Here is a 12,193-nt window from a genome sequence, read left to right as displayed (position 1 = left end):
CCCCCCGCCCGCCCCCGGGAAACCGTGAAAAGAGATATCATTTGAAATGTAAATTTAAAAAAAATCTAATTAAAAAAAAAGAAACAACAACATCTATTTGTTTCTGTTGAGAGATAACTGCAATAAACATGCATATAAGGCAATTTACCACAGTCATGACTGAAATGAGGTGACTAGAACAGGATGTGTTGAGGCAAGGAGCATACAAGAGCATGTGTGATAGGTTGAGGGTTTAGAGAAGGCCTCTGGGGATAGCTGGTGTTTAAGCTACACCTGGGTGAACAAAAACCCACACCAACATGAACTGTCATCATCTATCTACTGTAACAAGCTGTGAGACAAGGATTACTATTTCAAGTCTAGAGCTGAAGAATCTGAGGCCCAGGGAACTTGACCAACAACTCAAAGTAATTGGAATTACTGTTTGAAACCAGACAGTCTGACTCACAGGCTGTGATCTGGCATGTGATGTCAGAGAATATTCTTGAAGTGATCTGCTCAAAGTCAGAGTCAGAGGGAGAGAGAGGCCCCGACCATTCCTTCTTATTTCAAGGACAATCCTAACCATAATCAGTAATGACATCTCTGGGCCACTACACTGTTCAGAAATATATGAACAAGCCAATAAGAATATTCTTTGGAATATTAAATCATAAGAACACCTAAGGAGGAACCAGCTAGACAAATGCATAGAGCAGAGATGAAGCTCAGTGGTATTTTCTTAACAAACACAAGGACCTTGGGTCCTGTTGGGTCCCTCCCTTGTGAAACTGTGGGACAGTTTCAGGGTCCAAGCCCCAGCAGAGAGAAAATGCATATGAACATACATTCGTGGTATGCATATGTTCTAAGAGTATAGCTCACTGGTAGAGTAATCGACTACATTGTGATTTATTGAACATTAACATGTATCCAAACATGATTATCATTCTAGCTCAGATTCCTGGATCCATGTGCCCTTCCCTGAGATAGCATCTCCAGATCCTTTCCTATAACATAGTAGTAGACCTTGCCTTCCATCTGAAGCTACTAGGAAGAGGTCATGTCTCAGTGGCACCATAAAGGGAATAATACTAAGAGAAGGATTAGATGGAGTCAGAAGGTAAGATTTCCAAAGTTTGTCTTTGATATCACTTTACTCTTTTACTTTCAGGAGTTTGAAAACAGAATGACAACACCCAGAAACTCAGTGAGTGGATCTTTCCCAACAGACCCTACAAAAGGCCCCCTCGCCATGCAATCTGCTCAAAAAGTGAACCTCAGAAGGACATCTTCACTGGTGGGCCCCACACAAAGCTTCTTCATGAGGGAGTCAAAGGCTTTGGGGGTAAGACTGTTTTCCTCCATTCCACACTCTGGAGATACTCTGGACTGCAGGCTTTGATGCTTCAGGCTGTGCATGGAATTCAGTCTGCCTTGCACAGGCAGGTTTAAGTGGCTGTGTTCTTTATGGTTCTGGAAATGGGTGATGCCAGAGGGCACCAGTTAGCACCTGCAGATCACTGCAGAATGATCTTACATTATCTCTTGGTTTGGAGGACCAGGCTGGTCCATTGTTCAGATTCCAGACATATCTGTTCCTTGAAAATGCCCTGTGTGGTGGGAGAGATAGATCTGAACAAGAAAGACGCAAAATTCTGGGCAGCGCTACCACTCCTTTTAGGACTTTTGCAAGGTTTCTATTTGGGTCTCGGGTTTCCCATGTTGCCTTCGACCCCTACCAATGAGTTCAGTTCACTACCAGTATCTTTCTTCTTTCCCCCAGGCTGTCCAAATCATGAATGGCCTCTTCCATATTTCCCTGGGGGGACTGCTGATGATCCCCACAGGGGTCTTCGCACCTATCTGTTTGAGCGTATGGTACCCTCTCTGGGGAGGCATTATGGTAAGTTATAGTAAACAGAAACATCTTTTAGATGTTGAAGGAGGAAAAAGAGCCAAAAAGATCTAGGTTGTTTCTGTGTTGAAGAAAGTAATATGGGCAGGAAGAATCTATGGGGTTGGCATAGTTAAGTACGAAGAAGGGTAGACTACACTACGAAGCTCCTGTGGTTGAAGGCGGCCATGCTCCGTGTGGATTCACAGAAAGGAGCTCTGTCAGCTGTTCTCGGGGACGGAAGTCTGGACAAAGCAGGGAGGCTGTCTGCATAGCCGGTTAGTGCAGGGTTTGAGACGCTGGATATTTGACACTTTGGAAAGAAAGGAGAAATGGAAACATCCTAGGTCCTCCATGTCTCTACAAGTTTGTTAATTACTATGGCACCTGATGAAATTCCTTTCATCTCAAATAATCTTTTGTACTTACAAATTCAGCAACCCTCTGAATTTGGGCTAATTAATGTACATGTATCCCAGCCTTATAATTCTGTGGGTGACATGAGGCTAGGTAGTGTTTGTTTTGCCAGGACACTTTTCATGACCGTGTCCCTCTAAGAGTGAGTCCAGAATTGAAGCTTCAAGGAACCAAGGTAGATTGGTCATAAGACTTTTCTGCACCTTATTGCTTGAACTTTAGAAAAGAAAACTGAAAAATAATTACTGTTGCTTCCTGTAGCAACCAACGATATGGTGAAGTGTATCATACTCATACGATCTCTCAGTGGCATCACGGCTATTAAGTCACTGTGCCCCCCACATGAACATTCTCACTAATTACAATGAGAGAGATGGACTAGAAAGATGGCTAAGTGCTTAGCACCACTGCTCTTCCAGACAACCCAGGTTCAATCCCCAGTACCCACATGGCAGCTCACAGCCATCTCTAATGCCAGTTCCAGAGGAATTCAGCACTTTTTTCTGGCCTCCTTGGCCAGGTATGCTCTTGACCCACAAACACGCAGACAAAACAGCCACACACATAAAAAATGAATAAATGTCACTTTTTTAATAAAGAGAAGGAAAAATGTCTTTTCCACACCTTCTCTCCTACCTGTGCTTCCTAGGCACTAGGTCTAATTATGTCTTTAAAACTCTAGACAAAGTCTGATTGTAGCTTGTGTGGATAAGGAATAGGTCATGTTACTGGGGGGGTGACTTCTTATGTTTCTGTTTGATCATGTTTGATATGTTTATGTTTATGTTTTCTGTTTGTATGGGCCCAGAGGGTTCTCACTGACAAGGAAAGTGTGAGATTCTGTCTTTCTTTTCTTATTGTATTTCTAGTTAATGGTCCCAAAGGTTGAACAACACAGACTGCATGTATGAACCTAAAGAACAAAGAAATATATATATATATACACACACATATATATGTATATATATACACACACCCATATATATACATATATACATATACATATATATACATATATGGGTGTGTGTATATATATGCTCCCAATCCGTTATCAGTGAATAACAGTCACCCTTTCTCTTCTGTCTCTCCCCTCCTGCCCCTCCCCTTTCCTGCCCACCTCTCTTTGCAGTATATTATTTCAGGATCACTCCTGGCAGCCGCAGCAGAGAAAACCTCCAGGAACAGTTTGGCAAGTAATCATATGTCCTTTCCCACACACAAGACACACAGCCACTTTCCCAGTAGAAAACAAGCCCAGGGACCCTATAAAGAGCTTTGCAGTCACAGACTCTTCTCTGAGCAATAGATCCTATATCATTCTGGTTGTGATGTGATTTTCTTTGCTAGAAGCTCAAAAATGATACTGCCTTAAGTCTGTCCATGCCTAGGGAATCAAAGGCAGGGTCAAAGGACTGGACTTAATACGCTTTCAAAGCTAAGTTCCCTGTGGAGATGACAGACATGGCATATTTTGAAAGAATGATATTTAGGAAATGACACACAATTTAGGAAAATAATCTATATGCTTGAGTTGGGTTCCAGCCTTATAATTACACTCAGAACCCCAAGTGAGTACAGGAGTGCCCCAGAGTTTTCCCCACAATGAACAGAAGTGCTAGTCTTGACACAGAAAATAAATATAAAGATGAGATAGGGCATTGTGTGTGATAGTGTAGTAGAGTATAGACATAAGGCCTACAGTGGCTTGTCCATAAAGATTTATTTGTATCCTCTTAAAATAAGTAACCTATAGAATTCCTGAATCTGGGTGGGTAACCAAAGCTCACTACCAAATTTCTTTCTAGAAAATCCTTTAACAATACTTATACTTACTAAGTGCAAGTCACTTTGAGTTGGTAAAGAACTGAGTGGATTGAGATGGTTCTTATTTATAAATTATCTGAAAATAATCAGTTTAGAGGAAGAAATATATTATTTACAAATACCAAATACAACCAAAATTACCAAATTGCCATTAATAAGTCACATAGCTAGGAGTGAAATATGTTAGTGAAACACATCAATAATGTCTCACCATATGGCATATGATATATCAAGCTTTTATCACCCACACAGGTCAGAGCAGACACAACCATGTCCTCCAGACTATACAACCAAGAGAAATTTGCCCTAATGGATGACATCAGTAGTTAGCAGTGGTGTTATTATTATGGCTGATACATCTTATTTGATGGTTGTCTTAGTCAGGGTTTCTATTGCTGTGACAAAATTCCATGACCAAAAATCAAGTTGGAGAGGAAAGGATTTGTTCGGCTTACACTTCCACATTGCTGTTCATCACCAAAGGAAGTCAGGGTAGGAACTCAAACAGGGCAGAAACCTGAAGGCAGAAGCTGATACAAAGGCCGTGGAGAAGTGCTGCTTACTGTCTTGCTTCACATGGCTTGCTCAGTCTGCTTTTTACAAAACCCAGTACCACCACTCCAGGGATGGCACCATCCACAATGGGCTGGGCCCTCTCCTTTCAATCACTAATTAATAAAATGCCTTATAGCCAAATGTTATGGAGGCATTTTCTCAATTAAAGTTCTCTCCTATCTGATAACTCTAGTTTGTATGTGAAGTTAACACAAGACTAGCCAACACAGTAATACAAACCTAGAAGGTTCTATCTATATCTACTTCAATGAGATGTAGTCATGATGTAAAAGCCTTCTTATCTCTCTGCCCACTGTCTTATTATGCAAAGAGGTAATGATCCAGATACCATTAATTCTCTCTCACTCAGTAAGTGTTGACTGCATGACTGGGAAGTAGGTGGCAAAGAAAAAGTTCAGAGATTAAAAAATGTGGGTAAAGGATCACCAGAACTTTGGTTTCATAAATTGAGTGGATGGTGATGGCTTAAGACAAGGAGACTGGAAAGGGGGGAGAAGGAGGCTAAATATAGTGACAAAGAGGCTAAAACCCATAACAAGAGCTGAACTAGATCCCAAAGGCGGTGTCTTCATGACTTAGAGGAATGATAACTGAAATCCCATATCCTGCTTTATGTTTTCTAATAAACAAACCTGCCTCTGTTTCAGGTCAAAGCGAAAGTGATAATGAGCTCTCTAAGCCTATTTGCTGCCATTTCTGGAATAATTCTATCAATCATGGACATACTTAACATTACCATTTCTCATTTTTTAAAAATGGGGAGACTGGAACTTATTAAAACTTCCAAGCTATATGTTGATATCTATGACTGTGAACCATCTAATTCCTCAGAGAAAGACTCCCCATCTACACGGTACTGTAACAGCATGCAGTCTGTGTTCTTGGTAAGTATGAAAGCAGTATTTCTTCAGAGAAGAAATGTGCTATGCTTTATTATGAGCATCAACCCCAGATCCAGGTACTCTGGGTCTGCCATTTTTTCTGTATGTAGCTTTGGACCAGAACCCTCCTCATATACTGCCTCCATTTCCTTAGCTGTAAAATAGAGAGTGATACTCTGTATCTCCTTGGTTGGTTTGAGAAACAAATTAGAACAGTGTCATTTGTATAAGGTTCTGTTTGTAACTTTATCATTTCTTCTGAGGAATGTTCTTGTTGTGTAGTCTTGGGTGGTCTAATGCTGTCTATTCAGCCTAGACTAGCTTCAAATTCACAACAATCCTTCTTCTCCTTCCTGAATGCTGGGCTTACTGGCACATGCCACCACACCAAGCTTTATGTGTTCATCATTGTTAATACCATTGATGATATTAACAATTGCTATTTTTAATAAAAACATGGAAGAAATTTTTAAAATGTTATTGACATATTAGTCATCATCGAGTTGTGAATGCAGAGTTTAAAGAGAAAAGGAAATACATCTCTCAAATGTTGTGGCATTTCCTCAATGTGATACACATGCACCTAAAGATGATACTATTTCTTTTGAGACAGGGTCTCATGTAGTCTAGGCTGGCCTTCGCTGTACTGTATAGTCAAGAACAACCTTAAACTTCTGATCTTCCTGACTCCATATCTCCTAGTACTGGGCTTTAACAGGGATGTGCCAATATGACTAGTTTACATGGTGGGACTGGCACCCAAGACTTCAAGAATGCTAGGGGTGTATCCTACCATGAGCTACTTTACTTAAACTAAAAGAATTTAAGACTCTTTCTTAAAAAGAATTGATTTTTCAGTGTCCTATTCCCACCTTACTTTCTTGTGCCTAAAGATGCTATCTCATAGCAACTGCTCCCCACAGCAGCTCAGTTTTCTTACCTAAAGAATTGAGCTGAACTGTTACTCTCTGAGTTCTAGTCATTTGTCATCACTGTGCACATCGCTCTGCTGTTATCTTACCTTTGCCTTCATGCTGTTGGTTTCCAGGGCATTCTGTCGGTGATGCTGATCTCTGCCTTCTTCCAGAAGCTCGTGACAGCTGGAGTTGTGGAGAATGAGTGGAAAAGAATATGCTCCAGACCCAAATCTGTAAGTTGGAGTTACCTGTCCACAACAACCTAGAAAATTGACATCTACAAAAAATGTTTGCATAGAATATGATCTGGTGAAATTTTGGAACTAGGAGTTTCATTGGAAAAAATTGGTTTTGTTGTAAATTTTTTTTGAAACTGAAAACACCAGTAGTGACAGCAAATCTTTTGAAGAGTAACTGAGTCTATGGCTAGGCAGATGCTACAGTTCCCTCCACATGTACACACGTGTGGCTGCCAACCAGCCCTTCCATCTACTTGACTTCAGACTCCCACTCCCATTTTGTCTTGTACTACTGCATTGCAGTAATAAGACAGCATGGCCAAGGTGACTTATAAAAGAAAGCATGTATTTGGTCTTTACAGTTCCAGAAGATTAGTTTAGAGTCCATAACCATCATAGGGAGGAGCATGGCAGTGGACAGTCAGGCATGGCTCTGGAGAAGCAGCTGAGAGCTTACTTCTGATCCACAAGCATGAGACAGGGAGAACTAACTAGAAATGGCTTTGAATTTGAAACCCCAAAGTCTACCACCAATGACACATCTCCTCCCACAAGGCCACAATTCTGATCATTCCCAAACAGTTCTGCCCACTGCACAACAAGTATTGAAAAATTTGAGCCTATGGTAGACATTCTTATTCACACCTTGATTACATGCCTTCTCCCATCTGAATGTGTAACATAGGATGGTGGAAAGCTGAAGGTTGATAAAGTCACTGGTCCTTGGATTTTTTAGTGTTCCCTTCTCAGCTTTCTCCCTTCACCTCATTCCACTTCCAAAACAATAGTATTTCAAAGACTATCCAAAACTGGAAAATGTGAATGTCCCAATAGGATCTCTACTATAAACTACCTCAAAGTGACAGACTATAAGATTTAGCTTATAACCTAGTAGTCATTACTGTTTCCTTCATTACAAATATGGGAATAAGGTGGAATGAGAATAACTGCCCCAGGTTACAATCACTAAAGGCAAATTAGTTCTAGAATCTAAACTCCTCTATTTTTAACATTTTTTTTCATGTAGTATGATTATTTCAGGCAAAATGGCAAATGCCTGAAGCCCTTAACGATTTACTCAAACTGGAGGTTTAAAAGTAGGTGATTTGATAAGAATTTGAGCATCCATGTAGCCAATCCTGGTATCTATAGTATATGGTTAACTAAACAAAGAGCCTGAGAATAATTTGGCATTTGGATATACACAGATTGTTGGAAGGTGTGTCAAGGGTAAAAGTCAAGAAGCATTTGTTTATGTTCTAGAATGTGGTTCTGCTGTCAGCTGGAGAAAAAAAAGAGCAGACGATTAAAATGAAAGAAGAAATCATTGAGCTAAGTGGAGTATCTTCCCAACTAAAGAATGAAGAAGAAATTGAAATTATTCCAGTGCAGGAGGAGGAGGAAGAAGAAGCAGAAATAAACTTTCCAGCACCTCCCCAAGAGCAGGAATCCTTGCCAGTGGAAAATGAGATTGCTCCTTAAACTCTTTTCTTTTATAAGCACTATTGTTTAGAGAGCTTCCAAGATACATAGTTAGCCTCATCTCTTGTGGCTTTCCACAATCTATTCTCCATATTTCCACAGCTTATCTTTGCACAGCCACATCTAGCTCTCCTTCATATTTGGAGAATGTAGTGATTATAAAAGATTGCCTTTTTTTCTTGCTTAGGGAGCCTTACATTGGCAGAAACGCTGAAGAACCCACTTCTCACTCACCTTTTCCTTGGATGGGTGTCTCAGTAGTGCTAGTGGGTTTTCCTCCTTTCCTCCATCAGCAGTTACAGCAGAGGGAAAAGACACATGATTGTTCCATTCATCTCTGAACTCTATGACTCCTTCTACATGTTTAGTAGAGTCCCTTTTGCATTATTGTTTTAAGGAAAGAGTAATAACAGTAAGAGAAAATGAGACACCTATACGCCTGTGGGGAAGGCACAAAATACGGCATGTTCTTCAAGCTTCTGTGTTCCATTTGGGAAGCTGTGAAAGGCCTATTCCTAAGATGGTCTCTGTACAAAAAGCATAGCTTAAAAATGAGCAAGTCTCTGTATCTTAACTTGGCCCAACTCCAGTTTCTTGGCTTCTGGTTACATTGTTTATGTACTTGTATGTTTTAGTCAAGAGAAGAAAGAATGGTGGGACATAAATGTCATTAATGGGTATCCAGATCTCAAATCATAAGCAACAGCTGTGCTTATGAGATGCTTTCCAGATGATAGAGTAGTTTATGAAATAGTTTTTCATTTGGTCTTTCATAACCATGAAAGCATTCCTACCACTTTTGCAGTTAAGTTGAAAGAAGCAAGCCAAGGTATTCTATAATAGTTGTGAGGACTTGAGTCAGACTCAGCTCTTCAAATTCTAGTGATATTTGAAATAACCAAATTATCTATGCCCATATGTCTGCATAAGCTATGTCAAAGATCATATTCTATGAGCAATGTGTTGAGTCACAAAAGAGTCAGAATTGGATTTGACACCATATGAATAAAGACACCCAGAATCTTACAACATTTGGAAAACTAGTCATGGCATTAATATGAAATTAGCTGGTAAGTTATAAGATGCCCTATAAGTACATCTTATATGTACTATAAATGACCACAAAAAGATCATGCTTAGAAACAACGCAGTTAAAATACCAAATCTCAGGCCACCATACTTTCCCACCCCTGCACATGTGCAAAGATGCTAGCACCTCACCTAGAAACACTGTTAGCCTAAGACAATTTCACCATAACCTATCATTTAAATACTATGACCAGTCTGCTTCTAGGCATGATGGGTATTTGAACAACTTAAGTTGCACTCCTTAGAATATTTCTATTTTATTAGAGGCTACTGGTGGGAGATATTTCCTGCTATTATAAAGAAAATGGAAGTAGAATTTTTCCCCTGTGTGGTTTTCAAAACAAACTCTAAGTAAATAAAACTTTGTGTCCGTGCCTGTGATGAATAAGTCCACCTTGGGTGTTTCTTTCTTCTTCATAACATCAAACAATGGGATTCTTCTGCAGCTTAACACTAATCTGTGTTTGAATAATGGCACATCCAGTCATACTGAGCTATTCCTATGTACCTGACACATGCTCCCAAGGAAATTATTCATCCACTAGGTCATTACTCAGTACTGCTCACTCTTGCAAGCCACAGCATGATTCTCCATATCCAGCACATGGGAGATACCCTAAACTAAAGAAGACACGGCAGTGCCTGGAGAAGGTGGGAAGATGGGAGGGGGAGTGTCAAGCTGAAAAATTATAGATGCAACATTCAATTTGAAAAGTTTCCCCTCTCTAAAACTCATTTCCTTAAGGATTTTACGTTAGCCATTGTTAGATTCTCAAATAATTAGTCTTTACCAATTTCTCATGACTATGAGATAATTTTAGTATCTACTTAAAAAGAATAAAAATTCTTGTAAGCCTCCCCCCAAGAATCCTCCATCAATGTAGAGTCAAATCACATTACCCAATGGCAGACATGTTTATCAAAGCAGAAGGTATTTCTCTAGCTTTAAGCTAGATTTACCTCTCAATTTTTATTTTTATAAAAACAATTTTGTAACCATAAAGAACAAAAGCTTTTAAAGATAATCACCTCTACCCAATAACTAGACACACCCACTCCACCAGTGAAGAGACTGAGCAGCTCCAGGGTTTGGGGACCAATAATGAGGCAGAAGAATACCAAGCAAGGAGGCATGTGGTGGCACAAAGCTGCCCACCTTGTGACAGCTCGGAAGTAAGAAGATAGCTGTAAAGGTCTGGGTCCCAGTAGCCCTTCAAGGGCATTTCAGGCTTTAACAGTAGATATATAGAGAGTATTTAAGATCCAAATCACAGCATATGATAAGGCACACTGTTAAAAAAGTTGTAAAGGCAAGACTGAGATCTGCAACTTCAAAAACATTAGTAGCTGATTGAAGATAATAAAAATGTGTTCAAAGATAGTGAGTTGGACTCCAAGAAAGGAATAACCATTTCAACAAATGTTCATGAGACTCGTGATAGCTACACAAAATTAAATAAATAAACTGGAAATTTATCTCACACAGTATTAAAAAAACTAACTCAAGATGGATCAGAGGCATAAGTGTAAAAGCTACCATTAAAAAATACCTGACTAATACAGAAGTAGAGGTTCACAGCCATCCATTGGACTGAGCACAGGGTCCCCAAAGAAGGAGCTAGAGTAAGAAACCAAGGAGCTGAAGGGGTTTGCAGCCCCTTAGGAGGAACAACAATAAGTACTAACTAGTACCCTCAGAGCTCCCAGGGACTAAACCACCAACCAAAAAGTACACATGGTGGGACAGCATATGTATAGCAGAGGATGGCCTAGTTGGTCATCAATGGGAGGAGAGGCCCTTGGTCCTGTGGAGGTTGTATGCCCCAGTATAGGGGAATGCCAGGGCCAGGATGCAGGAGAGGGTGAGTTGGTGAGCAGGGGGATGGAGGAACAGGTTTTGTTTTGGTTTGGTTTTCAGAGGGAAAACCAGAAAAAGAGATATCATTTAAAATATAAATAAAGAAAATATCTAATACAAAAAGAAAAAAGTAATAGAGGAAAACACAAAAATAAATAAATAAAAAATACCTAACAAGAAAAATATGGACTTAAAATTTGTGACCCTGAGTTAGACAATAGTTTCTTAAATATGATAACAAAAGAATAAGCAACTATCAAAAATTAAATGACATCAAAACTTTAAAATTTTATGATTTTAAAAAGATTTTTAAAACTATTTTATTTATGTGCATTTATGTGAGCCTGTGTGAGTTTATTTGTACCACAGGTATGCTGGAGTCTTCAGAGGCCAAAGAGAGAGGTGTTAAAACCCCTGGAACTATCATCAATGGGAGGAGAGGCCCTTGGCCCTGTGAAGGTTCTGTGCTCCAGTGTAGGGGAATGCCAGGGCCAATAAGTGGGAGAGGGTGGGGTGGCAAGCATGGGGAGGGAGGAGCCAACAGGGGTTTGTTCTTGTTGTTTTTGTTTGTTTGTTTGTTTGTTTGTTCCTGGGAGGGGAAACTGGGAAAAGAAAAATCATATGACATGTAAATAAAGAAAATATCTAATAAAAAACATGTTAAAAAAATAAAAGTGGCTTTTGAGTTGCCATGTGGAGCTAGGAACTAAACCCAGGTGCTCTGCAAGAACAGTAAACATTCTTAACCACTGAGCCATCTCCTAGTCCCTGAAAATTTATGACTTAAAGGGCACGAATTTTAAAAGTGTAAATGCAACTCATATAAAGAGGAAACATTTGCAGATCTTAAATCTGACAAAGGTGTTGTCACCAGAATTCAGAGAGAAAGGTTAAATTAATTAAAAAGGGGGAGAGGGGGTAGTCTAAACTTTTAAATTAGCAAAGTATTTGAATATATTCTTCTCCAAATAAATTGTACAAATGGCCAATAAGCCAATAAACTGTTTACCATCATTATACACTAGGAAAATATG

General features: G+C 39.6%; 1 protein-coding gene and 1 long non-coding RNA gene across 2 annotated transcripts in view; one reads left to right on the top strand and one right to left on the bottom strand.

The window, feature by feature from the left end:
- The window catches only part of LOC116103584, a 50,291-nt gene extending 41,600 nt beyond the window's left edge, over positions 1-8,691 (bottom strand). Inside the window, exon 1 of the long non-coding RNA XR_004123502.1 lies at positions 6,596-8,691. This is a non-coding gene — a long non-coding RNA (uncharacterized LOC116103584). The remainder of the gene's footprint in view (positions 1-6,595) is intronic.
- The window catches only part of Ms4a1 (membrane spanning 4-domains A1), a 16,195-nt gene extending 6,505 nt beyond the window's left edge, over positions 1-9,690 (top strand). Inside the window, exons 2-7 of the mRNA XM_031389763.1 lie at positions 1,154-1,327; positions 1,766-1,885; positions 3,423-3,482; positions 5,341-5,577; positions 6,623-6,724; positions 7,994-9,690. Coding sequence (XP_031245623.1) covers positions 1,169-1,327; positions 1,766-1,885; positions 3,423-3,482; positions 5,341-5,577; positions 6,623-6,724; positions 7,994-8,212 — 897 coding nt within the window. The 5' untranslated portion in view covers positions 1,154-1,168 and the 3' untranslated portion in view covers positions 8,213-9,690. The remainder of the gene's footprint in view (positions 1-1,153; positions 1,328-1,765; positions 1,886-3,422; positions 3,483-5,340; positions 5,578-6,622; positions 6,725-7,993) is intronic.
- The last annotated feature ends 2,503 nt before the right edge of the window (positions 9,691-12,193 follow it).

The sequence above is a fragment of the Mastomys coucha genome, unplaced genomic scaffold, assembly GCF_008632895.1.
Source record: "Mastomys coucha isolate ucsf_1 unplaced genomic scaffold, UCSF_Mcou_1 pScaffold21, whole genome shotgun sequence".
NCBI lineage: Eukaryota > Metazoa > Chordata > Mammalia > Rodentia > Muridae > Mastomys > Mastomys coucha.
The sequence above is the reverse complement of the archived record's forward strand: the minus strand, read 5'-3'. Positions and strand labels throughout refer to the sequence as shown.